Raw genomic sequence first — 23,215 nt, 5'->3', positions numbered from 1 at the left:
AATCATATGCTGTTTCCCCCAAAGACTGTGCATTTTCTTGATGAAATAAACTGAGACATATGTCTGTACTAGGGTGTATTCTCACTCCATCATAAATGAAAAAGAAACAAGGGGTCAGATCACATTAATTAAATCTGGCTCTTGTAGAGGGAGCTCTGGGAGGGATTGTGCTTCTGGACATACAATCTGTTCCCTACGTGTCCCAAGAACATAGGGCAAAGGCGTGTGCACACTGCATACTCCATAACAACTTGGTGTGGCCTCCCTCCTGTTTGGCTAGCCAGCTCTGGGGGTGGATGTGGAATTGTGGCAGGGACGGGCATGGCCTTACATCCACTGTCCAGGCTTCCTTGGGTGCTAGAAGGCAGCAGTCCCTGTCCCCCTTCTGAGCACAGAAACTGCTAGTGGGGCTTGGTCTGTGTAAATGGGGAAATAAGAAAGGGAAGTCTCATAGCATCTGCCTTCCACATGTATCCATGCTAGAATCAGAATCTAGAATGTGAACACTGGGATACCATGGTGGTGATGAATACCTAGGTCTTATCTGGTGTTTTTCATCCATAGATTTCAAAGTGCTTTTCCAGGAAGGTAAGGGTCATTTCCCCCCATTTACAGATGGAGAAATTGAGGCACACAGAAGTAAATTGACATGCCCAAGGTCTCCCAGCAGCAAAGCTTGAGACTAGAACCCGGGTCTCATGAGACCTAGGTGCCTGCACTATTCACTAGGCCACACTACCTCTTGCTATGACCCCCCCCACATAAAATATTTAGGGCTGATCAAGACTCCACTCAAACCCTGAATATGGGGTGACAAATAGCTTGTCTTGCTCCATGGATTCCAAAAAGCCCTGTTCCCTATGGGCTCCACTGTCACGCAAGCAGGAGGGGTGTGCTTCACGTGCCAGGTGTTCCTTGTGCCCAACCACCTATGGCTCTGCATTCTCCTTGCCCTTCCTCAGCCATTTGCATGGGGAGGGGGATAACTGTTCCAGGGATCCTGCTCTTCTCGCCTTTGCCCCGATTCCTGATCTAAGCAGACATGGTGGGATTGCACAGGGTGTGGCCAGCTCACTACCTGGGTGGTGAGGTGTTCTGGGTCAGTGGTATTCCTCCAGTGGGGGAGGGCTCTTCCGCCCATCCCTGTGGCCCCTTCGTTCTTGCCTTGCTGATGCAAAGGCCCAGGGGAAAAGACAAACAGGGATTTATTTTCATTAAATGTCCATTGTATTGGGTTATATTTTGCAGCTGTGCCTTGATGGAATATAAAAAAAGATGTCATACCATAAGCTAACAGAACTCAACACTGACATCTGCAGTTGGCCTGTCCCTGAAAGAATCCCTGTTCTGCTAGATCAGTCTGTATTCAGACTCAGCCATTTCTGGCTTTGTATTATTTTATCTTTCCAAATATTTCATCAAACTTTAATATAGTTTACTCTTAATCCAAAGCTGCTGTGTAAGGACAAATCCTTCAGCAGGTGTCTTAATCTGTTTCGCTTCTGGTCACTTACATCCATTATATGGCCAGTTCTTATCTCAGAAGTCTTGCTTTGTTATTTTTAAAATCCTGCATTTGGAGCTCTGCTGCTCATCTGTAAAGAGGTTAAACCGATTCTCTGAGGCGCCTGTCATACTATGAAACGGGGAAAACTTTGCACCAATCCCTTATGTCCGATGCACAAAGTAATAGGGAGGCATACCAGGGATCTCTTCATTATCCCCTGAAGGGGAACAGCATGTATGAGTCTTTATTCCCCTTCCTGCAGGGGACAGCTGCATCTTCATCTTCTGGCACCAATCATGATACTTAACCATATTTTCCTAACTTTTAACTGCTGATCCCCTCCTGAAGTCAACAAAAGTGCTGCAAGATCAGACCTTTCATGTCAGAGAAGCATCTGAAGCAGTGTGTACCTAACACTGCTCTTCATGGATACCACTGAACAACCCTTATTTTGGGGTCAGATTTCCCTGACTTCACTGAACTTGACTTAGGCGCTTATTGATCATATATTCACACAGACAGGCCTTTTGACATCAATGGGAATACTTGTGTGAGTAAGTATTTATCAGCATGAATGAGGGTTGCACAGCCTGGTACCATTGGGGTAAGTTTTTTTCAATGGAGCACAGCTGCTTGTAAACTCAGGAGTGCAGATTCCACTGACAAAATATGTCCATTCATATCCATTCATATTCATCTTTTCTAGTTGTGTTTCCATATCCTTAGAGCTTGACTCACCACTCACTTAAAATGGTATAGCCTGATCAAGTATTTCAACTGTCAAATTACTTATTGGGGTATAACATGGACTTGTCATCAATAACACACACAGAAACTCTTTGAGCTTTAGTTAATACAGACAAATATAATTAAAACAATAGAAAAATCTATATACATGAGCATAAAAGTAAGATAAATACAGTAAAGTGGTTTCCTGCATTGTTCATTCTTAGAATCAAACATTGTACATACTTGTAATCTCACAGAGACCATTAGAAACAAAGATGGAAGGAAAAGTAAGTGGCGCTCACCCCAAAGGATGGCACTTGGCCAGGCTTCCTACCTGGTTGTCCCATATCATCCCGGTATCCCAACAACAGATTGGATAACCACATCTTTTGTACACCTTTTTGTATTCCACCTCCACATGTCCAGGATTATATTTAATAAAGTTTCAGCACCTGCCCATGTGTAGTATTCTGGGCCTTTAATTTGAAGCCTCCTTGAAAGATGAGGGGATTCTTGATTTCCTGTTTTAGTGTCTTGAATTTAGTGTGTCTCCTTAGAACTCACTTCTTTTGACTAATCCCTCCACTCAATGTCATGCTCTATTGCTTCCCCTCATAATCCTTCATTTACAAAATAAAGATTAAAATTTTGGGAAACTGCATATACCTTGTAAATAATGCAACATGGGGCCAACCATCAGCCCTACTGTCTCCTTAGTTTCTATTTTCTCCCATTAGACTGCAGGCTCTTCATGGAAGAGACCTTATATTTCTGAATGCCTATAAAGCACCATGCATGCTAATTGTACTGTAGAAATAATACGCTCATGGATAAAACTATACTACAAGAGAACCTCAGAGGCAGATAATTTAACTCTTGGGCTTCTAATTCCTTTCTGTTACACAGATTATAACTGTTGATGACAAGTTAGGCTGAATAAAGCAAGTTATTGGGAAATCTATTTTCTGGGCACATATTAGACAATGGAAGAATATATCTGTTCATTATCTCTCATGAGCGATAGTATTCTGCTGTAGAGTATAGATGGTATTGTAAAGTTTTTTAAGCATGATTTTTATATATAAGAAAAAATAATACGAGCTGATTGAAAATTTCTGAACAAAAAAGTGTTATAAATGTAATTTTGAAGAAAACATGTTTTGCAAAACATGTTGATTTCTTTGAAGTTTCCCATTTTTTAATGAAAATTCAATTTGGAAAACTTTGATATAATTTTTATTTCTTTTTGGTTGAAATTTCCTCCCAAAAATTTAGTTTTATCACTCTGTAACTAGTGATTGGTGCATTCAGTGACTTTCCATTTGTGATGGAGTTTTGTCATATGTTGCCATGTGGTTTCCTACAGTTGGATGTGTATACTCAGAAATACTGGGAGAACATGTGATTGATTGGCTGTCATAGAGCATGAATTTCTGCCTGTTTACAGTGGGACTTGCATATTTGGGTTTGGTACTAGACAAAGATACGTTGATTGATTGACTGTCTACTTGTGCTATTCTCTAAAGAGAACAGCTATTGTCTGGTGTTAGTCTCCCTGACAATTGCAATTTGCAGCTCCTTGATTGGGGTATTTTATATATAGACGTTTTGGATAAGGCTTATATGCTGTGGGTCTGACCATCTGCTAGTGGGGTTCCCCTTGGGGTGACTGGACATCTTACCCTTCCCTCATCTCTTATCCTTCTCCACCAAATCTTTGGGTGGAGGGAACCTTGATTTTGGTTTATTGTTTCTGTCCCTGAAAAATGCACCTCCTCTTCTCTTCTAGGGTCACCTCAGACCTCAGAAAAGACCTACCCTCTCCTGCTCCACAGATTAGAACAGCATCCTAAGGGATACCAAGAGTAGTTGATGGGGGAGGGGGAGAAACACAATGCACTTGGGAATGGGAAGAAGAGTTTTGCGGGCAGAGCCCAATATTGCAGTTCATGGCTGGGAAATTGTTAGTGGCACTTTAGGGATCTTGCAGCATCCCTTCCCCCCCCCCAGCTCTTCTGGGTGCCTCCTCTGGAAATAACTCCTGCTCCTATCCCCAGCTAATATGTGAACCCACCTGCTGCCTTCACAGTGATTGCAGGAAGCCAAATCTAGCCTCCCTGCAATCACATAGAAATGTTCCCAGAAAGTGCAGAGCAGCTATCAGCTCGCTTCCTCTGCTCCCTTGGGATGGCATGTAATTGCTTCCCCATCCCATCACCAGTTCCTCTACATCAATATCCTCTTCCTCCCACTGTCTTACCACCTCCCTTTCCCATTTATCTCTCTCCTTCAAACTATGGTTGTGGGATTATTTTTATTTTGTTTGGTGTGATTTGTTTTTATCTGATGGTGCCGAACAGAGGATAATGCCTGTTTCCCCTGTCCACTGATTTATTAAGATATAAAATCAGAATAGCCACCTTTGGACTTCCTCCTCCAGGTCAAAATCTAGAAAATTGAAAATCCAGTTTGTTTCAAATCATTTTTTTTTTCTTTTCAGCAATTTCAAACCATTTGGAAAAATAATTTTTAAAAAACCAACATTTCATTCCATTCCAGCATGAAAATGATTTAGATTTTTGTGAAAAATTGCCAATTTTCATTTTCTGACCAGCTGTAACAATAACAAAGCTTTCCTCTTAATAACTATGCATTGAGCAACTCTCTGAATGCCTAGCGCCAAGTGGATATTTCTAAAGTCTTTTTGAGTGGTAACAAAAGGATCCCTAAACATGAAAATCAGAAAGAGAGTCAGTTCTGAGCGATGCATTCTCCAGAGTCTGTCCCTTCTCAGTGTGTTATCTTGTGAGTCCTTTTGGGCAACAGGATCACAAAGCTGAGCTCTTTTCTCACCTGAATTGCCATTGATATGCCATTTTAATACAAAACGAGACAGGCTCTGGAGGTTGTATGAATAGAATATAAAGCCTCGCATATTATTAATATTCTACCAGAAGAAGATTTTATGTCAACAAAAATAACTTTTCACTTCCTCCTAAACCTCCTCGTTCCCACTTGTATATATATATATATGAGACTGGGAACTATCCTTCTTAATTAATTTAAAAAAGTCAATTCTTAAGGCCTGATCTAAACGCCAATGGAAATACTCTAAATGAATTCACAGAGCTTTGTGACAGGCTCTTAGTGATTTTTTTTACTTTTATGCCAGGTTACATAGTAGGATACAAAAAAACCCCAAACAAATTAATGTCTTATTTTCAAATACAGTAAATGTACTAGACTGTTGACTCTATGCTTGAATGTACTTGATGGTGGGTGCTCAAATTCCTTAGGTAATTTAATATTTTCTAAATAAAGACCCAGAGTCATAGTTCTGCTATGGCTGCTTTTTGCCTTTTGCGGGTGCAAAGCAACTGTAAACCCAAATGGTTTGGGCATTGGAGAACTCCCCCGTGTGAAGGAGTTTTGTGACATAGGGCTTGTAATGATACCAGCACTTTTCCCTTTACTGTCCCCAGCATAAAGGGCGTGAAAGGGGAATATGGACTTGGCCCAGATGCTGTGTTTACTTCATTCCTGGCTGCTATGAATCCTCTGTGGACTATTGACACCTTCAGGTTGTTCTGTTGAACAACAGGGAACGAGAGAGCTCAGGCATGCCCAGGATCTTGAGGCACAAAGAAACATTTAAGTCCTTGTGCTAAGTGTATTTCAGTTGGACCAAATAATTTGGCTCAAAAAATTTATAAGGATAGAAGAGGGTGAACTTTTGTCTTCCAAGGAGAATTTTATTGATCACTATTTAAGTAAGAAAATGGAGGCTAATCCATTAGAAGCAGCAAATGCTTTCCTTTACAAGTTGTTAGAAGAAATAAACTGAAAAAGTATTAAAACCCAGGCTTCCCTAATGTAAGCAGAAGGAAAAGTGATGATAAATGTTCCATCAAGTATTCACTTTACAGTATAGTTTGGCAAGTGATTAATTTCTCATTTTCTTGTTATCTGTTTAAGGCTTATTGGCACTGTTTGTGACAGATGTTTTTGTTTTAAAATCATGAAGGAGGCTGAGTGATTATCCTTTCTTTGCCTGACATGCTGGAAATACCAGCTGAGTATGAGAAAAGCAATAATGTTAGTCACTTGGGAGTATAATGGCTGATAATCAGAAAATTGAAAAGTAGCTTGGGTGGTAAGTATATTAGTTCATAATATTTCATGAAACATTAACTGGGCATTGCAAGATAAACAATGGATCACTATCAGCCATTGTGATGAAAATGATCAAATGACAATGAACAGATGACGAACAGAAATATGTTTTTTGTGGAATAAGTGTGTTTCAGTAATTAGTTACAAATTCGCTTATGGACTAGAGGAAACAAAAACTGGGCAACATGACAGATAACATCCAGCAATCAAAAGAGAGAGAAGAAAGGGATTTGCGTGTTATAGCCCATACACTTTTCCATTTCTCATGGTTATGCATTTCATTATGTCTCCCTGACCAACTTTCTGTGCACTGCAATGTCTCCTATTTACATACAAGTTTTGTCTGTCCGTAACCTGTGATGCCAGTATCTGAAGTAGCATAGGGGTGGTGGTGAAATTTCATATTTCCTGTCTTTAGGTTGAGTGGATCCATGAGCATTGTAATCTCAGTCTAGTGCTAGTTGGTTCTATGATGCTATTGCTAGAATTATCAACTGCAGCAGAAATCATTTACAGAATTGATGTAAATAAAAGTTATATCCTTTGTTTCGAGTATAGCACCAAGCAGAGGGGATACTTATGTCTCGATCCTGCTCTTGAATCTGCATAGGCATACCCACTTACCTGTACAGAGCACCACTGAAGTCAGCTGACTTTAATGGGACTCTGCATGAGCACAGGGCTTTTCCCACCTGCATCTTATGCCCCTGTGCATAAGATACTTACAAATCTACTCCCAAGGGAAGAAGTGTCTTTGGACAAATACAAAAGTTTTTCATGGAACATGGAGGTAGGTTTTAGATGTCACTTAACGCCTGTCAATCAACTGCAGCAATAGTAAGTGGTGTGACTTAATGGTACTAAAAAATAAGCAAAGTGACCTGCCAGTGAAAAGTGTGAGATTCCTGCACTATTAAAAATAACAATACTTTTTTTTTTTTGCATTCTTTTCTTCCTACCATACAGTGTTGAGGAAACTGCCTGAAATACCATTACTGGGAAATTTAAATTATTTTTGCCAGAGCTTTTAAAATGTTGTTTCCACTATGCATGAAGATGAGAGACCAAGATGATGTTAGGACATTTTCATACTAGAATCTTCTTTTACTAGATATGCTGTTTCCTGGATGAAGCCAGATAAGATTAAATTCACTTCTGGCACTGACATCTCCCAACTGTGAACACACACATATTTTTGACACCAGCTTTGTTTCTAGTTACAAAAAGTTTTAGACAATGTTATGTTAAAGTACATTTTGCAGTGTCTTACTGCTCTAGCGCAGTGTAGAATATTAATATTAGACTCTGTGCAAGCAATGCTGCCAGGATGGGAGGTAGTTACATATTAAGGACACTGTTTAACAATGAATGATGCTGCCAAATATTCAGTTCTAGAGTAATCTTTTGAAAGTGAATAGTTAAACATTGTTCTTGCTTACTGGTTGTCTTTGAAAAGATTGTTAGTAACCCATTAGCCACCACTGGAGCAAAGAACGTTCTGAAAGCTAGCATGGATTCATTTATCTCATAAAACTCATAGTGCATGTTGTCATCTTATATTATGAGATACAGGTCCTAATTTTGCTACCCCTCGTCATGCTGCATAGAACCTTACTGAGTTCTGCCATTGAAAGAGTAGGGGGAAATACTCTTGGGACTACTTATGGATTAAGTTTCTATTCCGTGTGATTAAGGATGGCAGAATGAGGACCTATCTTTTGCAACTTAAGATGACATCACAGATGGAATTGGTCCTTCAGAAATGGCCAAATCACTCATGTTTCTTGTGGGATACGTTATAGCTTTCACTCAGCTTTAGTGAAGTTACACCACCCTTTAATTGCCTCAAGGAACCTCTCTACAAAACACCACATTTCAAGAGAAGATCAAACCAAGCCCTTAAGCATAAACTGCATTCAGGCACTGGTATACAATTCCTGTCTTATGTTGTTTGTAGCTATTGTGAGACTTCAAACATCCTGCAAGTTCTGTTTTTGCCAACTATTTGATGTAAAATCCAGAAGGCATTTAGCAATTTTAGTCTCTTTATGATTACACAGACTGTTAATTCCTGGTCTGAAACTTATTGACCTGTTTTTGCTTATAGATTTGAGTAAGGAATTTAATTTACATAGTTTTTGAGGGTTTTTTTCGTAAGCTTAGGGTCACTTGATGACGCCTGTCTTATTTTTATATTGAACAATACTCACTTTCTGCAGAGAAGGGCAGTTAAGGGTATTACTAAAGTGTCAATTTCGATCCAAATTTTTCCTCTACTGGGCACAGTGTACTATGTATAGTGTTTAGTAATGCTGAATCTTTGTACAAAGCTGGCTTCTGACATTAGCAAGAGTAAGTAGTAAGGCAAATGAATTTCCCCTTAGATGATAAGCAAGATCTTAGTGTAGATCGTTCCTCTTTCATGCTGACTACACATGTGAAAGATCCACAATATTTGGTGCGGTGCTTGTGCATTTTTTATTTGTCAGCGTAGAGAGAGGGAGTGTAGTTCAGTGATTTAGATGCTGGCTGGGGTGTGGGAGATCCAGGGTCAGTTTCTGCTCTGCCACAAATATCCTACATGAATCTGGGCAATTTGCTTATTCTTTCTGTGCCTCAGCTCTGCATCTGTAAAATGGGGACAATAAAACTCCCTTGCCTCATAGGGGCTTATAGGGATAAATACACTGAGGTGGTGATGGTGACATACAGTACATAAGATGGATAAAGGTTGTGAAAAGATGTTGAGACACCCAATTTTGCAGTTAGTAGTACACAGGAAGACTGCTGTGTCTACGCAATGCCCCACTGACTTTAACAGGGCTCTATATCAGTGGCAGGAGTGGGGCCTTAGGTATTAACATCACTGATCGTATTGACTTTGTAGTGCTTGCCTGTGTATATAATAAGATTTTTTTTTCATTCTGGATGGTCTGGAAGCAGAATGCTGTTACACTACGGAAACCGATGAAACATTTCTTGTAGTTTGAAGAAACAGAATGATCAATCCAGGTAGTCAAGACTTGATTTTATTAATAAAATCCATATTTTCCTCTTTGAGGTGACAGTTACAAACTTTGGTTCAAAAATAAAAGCAATTCAGAATAGCAAAAGGTTGACTTTTTAAATCTCACTTTTACACGTATAATGCTGCATGATAAAATACCAGTTGGAAATGAAGCAATGGAATCTGGTACCAATTAATTTAAAAATTTATATAAGAAATAGTAACAAACATTTATTTTCAAGTCTTACATATATTATGAAAAATAATTACAAAAGGATTTGTCTTTTAAAGTTAAAGCATTTCTACTTCCTAATATTGAAAAAAATATTTAGATGGAAGGCCAAATCAACCTTTCTGTGAGATTTGGACTGCAAATTGTAACAGTTTGGGTCAGAAAACAAGCTCTGTCCCCTCATACGTTGCTTAGCAACTAGGTAGAATCACATGACCTAGACAAATTGTGTCCCTGACCTTAACTTGAAATAACAGAGAATTCATATTGATGGGATAAGCAAATAATATATGGGCTATCATAGGGAACTAAGTATCCAGGTCAGGAAGCAAATATTCATCATTGCTCACATAAAAACTATGTAAACACTGCACAAATCCATAAATAGTTGTGTTGAATCAAGTTTTAATATTGATATGGTTCAAAGAAGCACAATTAAAACAAATTCAGATGAGATGGAAAAAGGATAACTATGACTAACCAGTTACTTCACATAGACTTAAACAGAGCTCTTGCACATACTTCCCTCCCCCTTTTTCATACACATTCCCCCCACCCAAAAATATAAACTTGCTTATTTTAGGTATATACAGGTATCTTAAGAAATCCTGGAATCTGAAAAGGAAAATAAAAAGTCTGAGGTAATAGCACCATGGAATATAGCACTTAGTGGGCGCATTTATTCTTTAAATTCATTATCACAAAGTAATATCAGCAAAGAAGTGTTGTTTTGAGTGTCTTGCCACAGAGTTTCTGGTTTTGCCACCTGAAGTTTTACTGGCGACTTCAAATAACAGAGCTTTTCAACATCAATATATACAAAGGGATTTTATTATTAATCAGAAAATTTAAATTGGATTCACTGGAAATTACAACTTTATTTTTCATAATACATACACAGTATTGACAACATAGTTTTGCAATTATAAAATAAGAGCCAGATGCAATTCAGAGACACATGCAAGTTTTGGAAATGGACACAGAAATAACAGTATAGTACTGTACATAGAATAATTACAATTTATTAAACACATCTTCTTAGCACCTCTTTGTTGAAATGGAAGGAGCACCATGACATTCATTTTTTACAGCACCAAGGAATCCAAAGGGGATATTCATAAAGTTAGCCCTATGTTGTCTGTCTCTGCCACAGCTTCTTATGTCCCTCATGATTTGACAAATAAGTTTAAGTCATGTGATTCTGGCCCTACAAGGGCAACAAGTATTTCCTAGATAAGACATGCGTACCAGCAAGACATTTTTTCTACGTCATCCTTATTCAAAACTTGCATGTGGCATGAAGTGGGTTGTAGCACCAAGACACAACTTGTTTGCCGGTCTGCTCTTTGCCCTATACTTAACCAAGGAAACAGACGGGACCAACTTCAAATCCAAACTTCTGGTTCTGATCACCAAAGTCACTAATCATCACATCGACAATAGGCACTTGGTCTGTTTTAGGTGTATTGATTTCAATCACAGTCTTTGCATAGCCTTTTCTTGACTGTGTAAAAAAGAAAAACAAAACAAAATAAAAAATGGTTATACATAAAAGCTGCCAATCTTATAAATATTTCACAAGTTAGCTTCACAATATAGATTGTAATTGTAAATAACTGTCCCCCCCCCTTACCGAACAGCATGCGTTAATGCCCGATGTTTGTAATAAGATGTTTTTTTCTTAACTCTGTTCTTTTTTAAATTAAATTAGTGTTTTTATCTTCAAAAAATGCAAATGTGAAACCACTGATTTTTGGAAAAGAGAGGGTGATTGACCAGCACAAAAAGCTAGAGGCTAAAACAGGCCTTCTCACTGGAAAAATCCACAAGAGGTTTAAAGTTCCTTGGAGAATTCTGAGTTTCCATATGTAGTAGCTGATGAATCTTGTCAGCAGGGGTTGTAGGGATTTCACCTTCATGAAGAGGCCAATAATCCAGTCCAGAGATGGCAACTAAGGCAATGTCCACTTCCAAGGAGAAAGGATGTAACCTCCTTGCAAAGCGCACTACATCATCTACTTGGAAATCCAAAATACCTGGGACTCTGACATTACTGCTAGATTGTGCACCTTTGGGGTTTTTTGGTTTTTTTTTTAAAGTTATCAAACCCTGTAAACTGTGGGAGCAGATATCAGCTCCTCCCTCTCCTCTAGATGTTTTATCCAGTGAAAACATCATCTTGCTCTCAGCTGGAGTGAGCTTCATTACTCTGGCCCCCTCATTCAATCCCCAATCTCAGAGAGACACTGAAAAAATTGAGAGAAGGTCACAGCGGGATATGATAAAAAAGGATGTAGAATTTAGTCTTATCAGCTTATTAATGGCACTGCAGTCCCAAATCATTTCACTACTTTTCCCAAGAGTTCCACATGTAGATGCCATGATAACAGAAGCTATATAAAAATCTATGATAACTAGAAAGAGAGGTACATGTTGAAGAGATGCAGTCATAGAATAGAACCCTATGGTACTCCACCTTGAGAAGTCTACTGGCCGATAAACAAAACACTACTATTTGTCTGAAGAAGAAAACAAACAGCTAATCAAGCACCTTTCTAGATAGATGTAAAAGCATCCATAGTGGACATGATCTACATCCATTGCCAAGAAGAGATCACTGACCAACTAGACTAACAATGTCTTTGTATCACAACCTAGTCTCACACCCGATGGAAAAGGTTGCAGGAAACCCCAATCCAGGTATTGTACCCAAGCTATTTATCACAACCTTCTCAGTAATTGTCTCTTAAAAAAAAAAGAATTTTAGAGAGGATTCTTAGCTATCACAAAAATACAATGATTAGTCAGGTGTAAATGCTGAGATAGCTACATCTCTGAACAACAAATGGCAAAATATTCAGCACTGAGACATGGCTTCTGAGGCAAAAAGCTAACAACTGATAAACCTGAAGGGACCTAATACCTTTTTGGAGAGATGATCAGATAGCTAGTGTAAGTATGGAACATTTCTAGTGACACTAGGGAAGCTGGGAGAAGAGTGGGCAGGATATAATCCATGGACTTTACCTCGGGTTGAATTTTGCTCTTCAAGCAATGCTCACATGTCAAACTATGCAATTTGTTCACAAGCCTTGGATCCACTGTGTATCTATGAAGCACAGCTCTTCAATGCACAATTTTGTTGTCTTCCCTACATATTTCCTCCTTGCATTAATTGATTTCAGAGAGTTAACATATTCTAGGAGTGCAATGCCTCCAATGCTTATTTTCTGCTGCTTTTCCCTTACATAACATGTATTAAAGCAAAATACCTAATTTCAGCACATTGGTACTAATACCATGTATTCATGCCAAACTTTCCATCTTTGCTCTTGCTTAATTTATGGTTAATATTTTTCTTGATATATTTATGACATTTAAAGAAGTGATTAATTCACTGTCGTTAAAATCTACTAAAATGGCAAAGTATTCAAAACAAAGTCTTCAGAGCCTTTCTCAAGAAGGAAGCCGGCATCAGAATGAACTAATTTGGTTACTAAGATCAGCTGTTATATTAAAGTAGAAAGGAATGTTTTGAGTCTATACTTACTGCACAGCCATCGTGAAGAGCTTTGATATAAGGACTGTTGTCATAAGACATCTCCTCATCATTTGATCCTAAGAACTTCAGTGCTTTGTCATAGCTGTCAGACGACATGTCATGCCAAGCTACTGACTGATGACAGCTGTAAGTGAAATTTTGTCTGGCAGAGGCACTCAGTAGTTTAAGGAATGTCATTTGGACCATATTTATGGAATTGCCTTCAACATCCAAATAGGAAAGCTGGAAAATATAAGTAGGCACATGAACATTTGGTTGTTTCCTTCTCTTAAGTGTAAAACAGGAAAATGCCTATTGATGTAGAATGCAGACACGTCCTTAATGAAAAAATCACATGCTCAATTGTCATTGTTAGATTTTAAAGCACAATCAGGCTATGAATCAGTAACCGGGTTTTCATTTTATAGCAGGAATTATGACAAAATTATATATTTCAGTTGCATCCTATCACACGAAGCAGAGAAATCATCTTCAAAGTATTCTGTGACCTTGGAATAGCAAATTCTTCCAGGATGTGGGTTCAGCTAATTGTAACTCTATATCTGTTACATTGAGTATGCATAAATGATGCTGCAACCTATCTTCAGTTACATGGAATGGAACATGGGATCTGCACTCAAGCTGTTCTGCAGAGGGTTCGTGGTGGTGTGAGGGCAGCCATTACACAGCAATTTGCTCTGCTGTGGCACTGGTATTTTCACTGCATTTGAAGCATGATAAATAGGAGTGCACAGGATAGGCTCCTGCTGTCCAGTGTGCAAGAGGCCACTTAACTGCTCTTACATTTAAGAGGGAAAAGGTTGAGGCTGCACAAATTCCTTTTTGTATTTAAATAATCAAGATTACTCAGAGAAGGTTGAACATTGATAGTACATACTGCTTTATTAATCACTTTTGAAGTTGAGGTGACTACTTACCAGTTTGCCTCTCTTAAATTCACTAAACCAGGTTCCTGGATTCTCCTTTGGCCATGATGAAATTCTTACCTGTTGCAAAGGAGAAGAGAATGTGAATATTTACAACGTAAGTTAGAAAAAAGAATGCATTAACGCATGTAATACCATTTTCACATAAAAAAACTGCAAAATAAATCTTTCTTCTGGGACATCAACATATTTTAAGTGGTCTTTGGAGCTACGCAGAGACACATCTACATTTGATTTATTGAATTCTCTGAAACTGGATACTTTGCTTAGACGGAGATAAAATACCTGCAAATTAATTGCTTCAGACCAACTGAACTGAATTAAAGATGACAGATAATTTCTTTTCATAAGCTGCATAGAGGATGTAGCAAGGATACCTGAGATCCGTTTACATAAGTTACTGGGGTAAACTGCACCAGTGAAGTGTGTCTAAATTAGGATTTGCACTGGTATGACTACATTGATATATATCCCTTGTCTAGATAGGCTTTTAGAGAGCTGGCTTCTTTGCTGGTTGCACCTTAAGCAGCTATTTATACTTACGGGTGTGAAACACTATCAGTTCATAATGGTAGTGTTCTTCAGCCACTTTGTACAGGTATAAATGATCCCACAAGGGGCAAGACAGTAGAGAATCAGACACTAAAGTTTATATTTTAGATTTCAAACTGAACTTTGTGTTCATTAAAAATGGGTGGACATCTGTGTCACATCCTGTGTTGCAGGAGACACTTAGCTAGCAAGCAGGTGAGTAAAAAAGCAAATTGGGGCAAAAAGGGGGGAGGGAGTGGCTACTTGTTAACTTTGTGTATCATTTCGTTGCCTTGCTCATGTTTATGCAAATGAAATGTAATAATTAGTCTGTAAGAAAGACAGATAAATGAAAATGTGACAGTATAATTTTCCTGTTTAGTTCAATATTGCAACAACACTGTAGGAACTGTTGACAGTCAACCCAAAACACAGATTGGTACTTACTCCTTCAGATTTCTTATCTGGGTAGATGCAAGTTTCGCCACCTGCTGTGAAATTACAGTACACTTTGAAGGAGTCTCCAGAGCAGCCCTGATTAGGATCAATCCAATATTCACCTAAAACAAATGAGAGAGGATTTACTTAAGATAATGATTTATTTGGAAGTCATATTTTACTGCCATCTAATGCTGCTCTAAAAGTTTTAGCTGTAAAGCAATAGTTGTTTTATCTTAAAGATTGGGAAGCAAAAAAACTATTTCTTTTTGTCGTTGCCTTTATTGCCCCTTTATGAAAGATAAAAACTGCCTCAGCCTTTTTAAAAATTTTATCTTTTATTTTATATCAGGTCATGACTCTCTTTGATTGCTGAAGGAGAACAGTAAGTCTCTTGTGGAATTGATCAGTGGCATCACAGGAGGCTGAAAACTGAGGCAGAACTCTCAGCGAGACTCCAGCTGAATGGAGAAAGTATGCTGTTTATGTCAGCCTCCTGTGACTTTAACATCCGGATCCTTCAGTTAAAGAAAAGTCAGAACCTGATATTTCAATGTGTTGAAAGAAAAACAAGCAGAAAAAAATGGATTGTGATGTTTAGACACAATTAAGAGTGGTGTGGAGCTGCACGGTCCTAGAAGGATACGTGTCAGAAATCCTAGAGATGCAGAGGCATGGTGCCTGCTCCTATGCACATCTGTGGAGTTAAGCTTATTCCCCCACCTCTGCTGGCTGGTGCATGCTGGGACCAGAGCCATTGCCCCTAGTTCTACCCCCCTGAACTGTGCATCTGTAGTGCTAGCGCTGGTGGAAACTGAGATGAACCTCAGGTTAGGTGTTTTACCACTATGTTGTCAAACCCTGTACTGCCAAGCTGCACTGAAGAGGAGGCTCAGCTGTGTCTAGATAGTAAAAGCACTGCAACAAATGGCTGGTTAGACAACACAGTGTCAAAGACACTTAAACTTATCTGAGCCTTTTCCGCTCTACAGCTTCCACCCTTCTTACCACTGGAGGGACATGAACTGCTGGAATTATGGGTCCTAAAAATGCTAGCGTAGGCAAGGGCTGAGGGTGAGTGCTGCAGTCAATCCCAAAACCATTCAAATGTCAGTCTCTCGGGTGACTGCCAACAATCATTCTAATTATAATGGTATTTTCTGTGATGTGGATTAACACCACCAGCTAATTTCACATTATTAGCAGGACAGCAAACAGCAATGGGTTTCAGTCACTGCCATCCTAGTCTAGGTGCAAGCCAAAGTGCAGGTTTCCGAAAAGCGTGCACTACCCTTTCAGTAGAACTGCCTCCTGAATGTAAAGTATAGAACATAAGGTTGCATGTATGATATTTGTGATAATAGCTACAGGTTATTGTTAAGCCTTCATTAAAAAGGACAGTCCTGACAGCTAGCCTCCTTGCTCTCAAGAGCTTCGTATTGAAATGAATGTTTTCACTTTATTTTAATCAAATAAAAAAAAAAGCTCCAAATAATAAATAAATACCGGTAAGTGAACAAGTCAGAGACTTTCTATAAAAGATAGTCATTATAATGGAGGTACTGAATTCTAAAATATGTACTTTTCATATAGCACATTCACTACTTAACTGTTTCTCAAGGCAACCATCTCTTTTTATCTCTCTAGAGTGAAAGTAATAAGTATTATTAAATTGTCAAAATGTATTTTTGCTCTCATTTAAAAAAGGGGAAAAATTACTTTGAATGGGGAGAAATATTCATTACAATAGAAGAAATATCGAAGAAGGAGAGCTGTGTTTAAGTTGGCCTTAATTTAAAGCTTACCAGAGTGTGAGTGCCGTTTAAAATAAATAAATAAATAAATAAATAAAGCAAATAATAATTAAAGAAAGCTATTTCTCTGAAACGCTGCCTAATTTATATGATTTTGAATTGTATTAAACTTTAATGCCAGAAGGTATTGTTCTTAATATTGCCCTATAAACTTGAATATGTCCATACATTTTACATAGGCCTCAGTCTTTTTTTGCTAAATGTGTTTTAAGGATGAAAGAACTATGAAGGAATTTATTATAAGCAGTATTCAGTAATAGATTTTGTATAACACAAGGGTCACTCTCTGATCATTTTGTTTAATTCTGGAATAATATATGTAGCACCTAAAACAAATCTTCACCACCTACACCCATATTTAAGCTCCCATTGACTTGAATGGCATAAGCACTTCACCCTTTGTTCTTTGTAAAAGGTGGTTTTGTAAAATGCAAAGCCTACCTTTCTAAATCTACATTTAAACTTTTAGTTCTTTCTTTGCTAATTTGCTTTTTTTTTTTTTTTGTAAAGCAATTTGCAAAAACTGTAACTGTAAGGCCAGACTGACTGTATTGCATATGTAATGAACTCTTGCTTTACAGACACAAAATTTCTATAGCTGAAGTTAAATTCACCATGTTTATAAATGGTTTTTTTTGTTTGCAAGAATGGATTTAATGAAAAATTTCTTTGCTTTTATTTAGAGACTATATTAACCATATAGCTAGGATTAATGACCTGACAATATACCTTAGAAAATCATAACCTCAGCTTATTTGCTTTTGTCATGTAATATTTACATACCATCTGGGAAGTCTGGGTGGCAGAGTTGTAGGTCTGTACAAGTTCGGGCTGGGTTGTTCTGTGTGCCCATTGGATACTTCATATGCTCAATACCTTGCTTCAGAGAATTGAGTGAACCAAAGATTTCCTCCATTCCATCAGAGTAATCCAGGATGTTATCAGCTGCATCAGCCAACAGGTAATCTGAAGATCTTCTTGTCTTTTTGGGTGACTGGATTGGCAAAGGCTGGATAACCTCACCTGGAGGACCCTATAATGTACATCACATACAAGGGTTGTCTTTTAAGTTTATTTTCCAGCTGCATAGATTGATTGATGGATGGAAAGCCTGGCTGGAAGTGATCTGAATGGCACGTCTTCATCTTTTTTATTTTATTTATTTTCCTCAGATTTCTTTAGGTTTGGTCAAATGTTGATTACAGAGAGAGTGATTCTGTCCGGGCCTTATATGGGAGCAGAGTAGGGGGAACGGCATATGGATCAAAATCACAGTCCATGTGCTCAGAAAAATAAAGGGACTGCATGATCCCTACTCCCCAGAGGGCACACAATACCCCAAAGGAGACAGGTCAGAGGCAGGCCCAGGGCTCCATCCCTGATGCCCACCACTACGCTGCCTAACGGAGCTGGCCAGCCACTTGGGGAAGACTAAGTCGGCCCCCTAACAAGGTGCAGTTCTGGGATTGCTTTACCCACTGCACCTGGGAAACAACCTCAGGCAGATAGTCTCTTGGTATGCCCACACTCTGGGACAAAATCAAAACTATTTGAAATTTCCAGTGAACCAAAATTCCGCATACAATTGTATTTCAGATTGGGCAAAACACTTCATTTCAAGAAAATCAAAATGTTGTTTTGCTTTGAGAAAATCAAAATGTTTCAATTCAATTTCAACTTTTTTGGGGGTATTTTATAAAATCAAAAAATGGAAAATCAAAATGTTATGTTCCGATAAGGCAGAAGCTTTCCTTTTCTTTTTTTTTTATTTTCAAATTTTTATTTCAAAATGAATTGTCATCAGAGGCACGTTTCCATAAAATGTGTTGCATACTCTGGACTGGAATTTCCCAATAAAAAACCATTCGGTTTGAAAAATTTCTGACCAGCTCTACTATTTTCCTTTTCTGTAACTTCACAAAGTCCTATCTACCAGTGTTACAAAACGGGATCATTAGGAGACTGTTAACTATATGCATTGTCAAAAAATTGATCTTACTTACGGGAGGACCCGGGGGCCCAGGTAAACCACCATCACCCTTCTGACCACCAGGACCCTACAAATCAATGAAAGAAATACTATGTTAGCAGTCTTGAAAAGAGACCAAAAAACCACCAACCCACAAAGGAAAATGCAAAACAATTTGGGAGAAGAGTTACTTACAGTGGCTCCTTTGGAACCCTTTGGACCTTGAGGACCCTAGGGGGCAATGGACATAGTTATACTGAGTTGCACTCAAGCTAAAATGGGAATATTTTGAACTGAACAATATATGGTGAGACTTGGATGTAATTACTTACAGGTAAACCAGGAGGGCCAGGAGGGCCGAGTGGACCAGCGGGACCGGAAATGCCCTAAAGAAGAATAAGCAGAAAAATAAGTTATTCTAGTGGCATTGTTTCTGCTATACTGAGCAACGGTGACTGGGACAATAAGATGACTAGTTATGTACACCTACAGTGTAGTTCTACACAGGGTTTGATTCTGCTTAACCATCTTAACCCCGTTTTATGATTAAAAACGTCTCATGACAATTTGAGTTCTGTTTTGTTCTTCTCACCTCCAAAATTCATAAAGCTATTACCTCATCCACCTTCAAATCCTCCTAAAGGGTCACTTTTGACATCATCCACACAGAATGCTGCCAGTTGATAAAAGCTGGACAGATGGCGAGCTAAATTGTGAGCACAGCTAGTGTACATGAAAATGTTGACCAGATTATTGTTATCCTGTTCTCCACCTGTTTGTGTGTTTCATCCATCTTCTGAGTCTTGTTATTAAGCTAGATTCTGAGCTTTTTAGCTTTACTATACATTTGTACAGCACCTAGCACAATGGGGCCTTGATTCCTCAAGGGAACTCAAGATGCTGCTTTAATTTAAATGCCACTCATGTAAAAGATCCGTGAAAAGTGTTTAGAATTCAAATTTTCTTCCTCTTGACTTTGCAGAAAGGATAAGCTTGTACAAAACTTAAATGGAAACAAAAGTATGTTTTACTAACTGAATCGCCCTTGGCTCCGAGAGACCCTTGTGGACCTGGAAGACCCCTGTCACCCTTTTCACCCTGTTCTCCTGGAGGTCCAATCAGACCAATCAGACCGGGATGTCCCTAGAAAAGAGACAGAGAAAAATAAGATTGAAGGTCAATGTACATAACTATGAATACATGTAAATTAAACGAGCAATATATTTTGATAGCCTAAGGTATTAAAAAGTCATCACTGAAGGTATTTACAGATAAATCCTAAAAACAGTAGACACACAATTATTCTGCAGGTGCATGCATTTGCAGATTGATTTTTATGTTTAGAGATTACCTGCAGAGTTAACTACTTATTCCACAAAAAATTAATCTGTGAGTGCTACATATTAGGTCCTTACTGAAGCCAATGCAGAAATAACAATACCTATGAGTACAGGCTTCACACCCTCTTCAGTATTTAAATGCTCCAAACTCATTGGTTAATAGAGTTCACAACACCTCAATATTGTAAACATTTATTTTTAAATGTTTAGTTTAAATATTTATTTTATTTATTTTATTAAAACAATATTTTTAAACATCTGATCCAACTATTTAAATTAAACACAACTCACGATATAATGGGCTTCATACCAAACAATTTCCCTTTTTACATACAGTTCCCCTCATCTCAACCTCAGCTCAATGGGATTTGGGTGCCTATTTCCCTTAGGATCCTTTGAAAATCCCATCCTATATCTTTAAAGCCATTACAGCAATTACTTCACATTAAAGACAAATATAACAATTGTTCTATATTTATATGTTGTGGGGTTTTATATATTAAAAAGCTAATATTTCTTATTCCCATCTGTGAAATTATATGCTTTTCCCCCAATGGATTTCTATGGCTCTTAATAACAGAGAAAAACAAGGGTCATTAAATTTACCTTCCAGGCAGTGACTGTTCCTTTCTTTCTGAATGCCTCTGGAATGGGCTGATGTGGCCTACCATTTCATCATTATTATTAGTATTATTATTATTTTATTTATTATTATGGCAGTGGTGAGTTGATTGACGGGTGCCATGGACCTGTCTTGCTTTCATGTTACTTTGGTATCTTTTATTCAGCAGAAATACGTTTTTATTTTTTACTTGTATACACTTAGCCAACATAAGGCTTTTAGATTTATGCCATAATTACGGAGCTTTTCTGAAACTGAAGACACAAAGTAAGAAAATTTCACCTACCTTCTCACCCTTGGAACCTGGATCCCCCTTCAGTCCAGGCAAGCCAGGTGGACCCTAAATAGGTCAATGGAAATAATGTTAAACACAAATTTTAAATAACACAACATGCTGCACTCGTGGTATTGATCTGAAATATGAAAGGTACAGTAAGTTCAGGTACGATGGCATTCAATGGCTGATGACTGGCTATATGTACAACTTAGGGTACAAAATAACCTTTAAGTATATGCTTAAAAGAAATATACCTGATTCATTCATTGCACTAATAGAATAGTTGATTTGAACAAGACAAAGAAGTAGAAAAGAGGGCCTATGTGACTGGAAATTTATGAGGAAAGAGCTCTTTAAATATCAGTGGAAAGTCTCCATGTGGTACTGGAAACACCCAATGAAGCATGTGATAGTTAAACAAATGTTCTAATCTATATTTTCTTGATCTCATTGATTTTTCCTGTTGGCACTTTACCCGCTATTCATTACTTCTCCAACAATGCTTGTTCTTTATTGTTATAAAACAGTGGTAAACAGCCCTCTAAATTAGCTTCCCGCCTTCCAACTCAGTGAGACTCAGTAATATCTTGCAGCTTGTTAATCAGGTTTCTTACATTAATTTCCCATCTACTGTGGTATTGGTTTGAGAACCACTCCATATTTCGGCCCAAAGTTAGGGCACTATCTTGAGACTAGTGAGCCCAAGGCTTAATTCCCTGCTTTGTCACAGACTTCCTGTGTGACCCTGGGAAAGTTGTTTTGACCCAGATTTTTAAAGGTATTTAGGCCTTGCTTTACTCAACACCCGTCAATTTTGATACTGGGACTCGACTGTCTAAGTCATTTAGGGCCAATTTTTTAAAGGTATTGGGGCACCTAAATTCCACTGATTTCAACAGAAGTTAGGCACATCCGTACCTTCAAAAATCTGTCCCTTAGGCCTTGCAATGTGAGCAGAGCAATGTCTAAATATCTTTAAAAATATAGGCCTTAGTCTCTCTCTGACTCAGTTCCCCATCTGTAAAATGGGGATGATAGGGAACGCCTATCTCACAGGGTGCTGTAAGGATAATACATTACAGACTATGAGGCACTTAGACACTATGGTGATGGGGCCAGATAAGTACCTACAATAAATATTTTTCTCTTAAAATAATGCCACCAGTCCTTTATACAGCACCACAACTGTAAATGATGCTTTCTAAAAGAGAGTCAGACATACTCTTTGCCCCAGTTTTGTTCTGTAATTGTTCCTTGGGATGTAATGCTAATGCTGCTTCTTGACAGGGTGCTTAAAAAACAAAAGGTGCACAAAAGTGTGAAAGCACTATATTATTCAGTTAGAATTCATGCACCACAGCACACCACTGGGAAAATGTAGGGCCTGATTCTTCAGATTTGGTCATCTGAGTGGTCATTGTTCATGTAAGTGATTCAATGGAAGTTAATGGTACTACTTGCCTAAGATTTACAGGATTGGGCCCTTACTTGGCACTGTGTAGGGAGATTATATTATTAAACTACAAGCATACATAAACTAACCAGACCCACTACTTATGTTTTATGAACCTATATGTGGAGATTGTCAGCTCTACTGTAAATTTTCCAAGCTGCCATGCTGCCAGATTCAGCCATCATAACAGCAGTGTGCATAGATTCAACAATGGCTGAAGGGAAACCCTAAGAATTGGACTTGACAAAATGTTCTCAAAACAATCTATTTCTCCAGAGATTTAGAAGAGAACTGCCTTCACAATGGCATCAGTGTGAATTTATCAAACTTGTTTTGGTAGCATACAGTATGCATCGTTTAAAAAGTTTTTGGGAAAGCCTGCCTATAGCTGCAATGATATTATAAAATACTCTGGTTTTTTCCTATCCACTTGCTCCTGTGGCCCATAGAAACTTTGTAAACTAATGCAATTGAAATGAGCCCTTAAAACGGGAGCTTTTAAAAAAAATTACATCAAGGTGACAGCATTAGCTGTATGTCGTATAACGTTGATATGAGTTGAAATGCAATTTCTTTTGGAGCAATGTAAATAAATCTCAGAATGTAGTACCTAGAGGAGACTGTTAAGCTTTTAT

The 23,215-nt window shown here is 38.2% G+C and overlaps 1 protein-coding gene across 1 annotated transcript in view; it reads right to left on the bottom strand.

Annotated features, from left to right (window-relative positions):
• Positions 1 to 9,428: 9,428 nt before the first annotated feature.
• Positions 9,429 to 23,215, bottom strand: part of COL11A1 (collagen type XI alpha 1 chain) — a gene marked incomplete at its 5' end in the record, with an annotated part of 200,489 nt that continues 186,702 nt past the window's right edge. The window contains 10 exons of the mRNA XM_067538274.1: positions 9,429 to 11,152; positions 13,199 to 13,432; positions 14,128 to 14,196; positions 15,115 to 15,227; positions 17,703 to 17,952; positions 18,923 to 18,976; positions 19,084 to 19,119; positions 19,221 to 19,274; positions 19,924 to 20,031; positions 21,137 to 21,190. Coding sequence (XP_067394375.1) covers positions 11,006 to 11,152; positions 13,199 to 13,432; positions 14,128 to 14,196; positions 15,115 to 15,227; positions 17,703 to 17,952; positions 18,923 to 18,976; positions 19,084 to 19,119; positions 19,221 to 19,274; positions 19,924 to 20,031; positions 21,137 to 21,190 — 1,119 coding nt within the window. The remainder of the gene's footprint in view (positions 11,153 to 13,198; positions 13,433 to 14,127; positions 14,197 to 15,114; positions 15,228 to 17,702; positions 17,953 to 18,922; positions 18,977 to 19,083; positions 19,120 to 19,220; positions 19,275 to 19,923; positions 20,032 to 21,136; positions 21,191 to 23,215) is intronic.

The sequence above is a fragment of the Emydura macquarii genome, unplaced genomic scaffold, assembly GCF_026122565.2.
Source record: "Emydura macquarii macquarii isolate MOO-44397 ecotype Brisbane River unplaced genomic scaffold, CSIRO-AGI_Emac_v2 contig_480, whole genome shotgun sequence".
NCBI classification, from domain to species: Eukaryota; Metazoa; Chordata; order Testudines; family Chelidae; genus Emydura; species Emydura macquarii.
The sequence above is the reverse complement of the archived record's forward strand: the minus strand, read 5'-3'. Positions and strand labels throughout refer to the sequence as shown.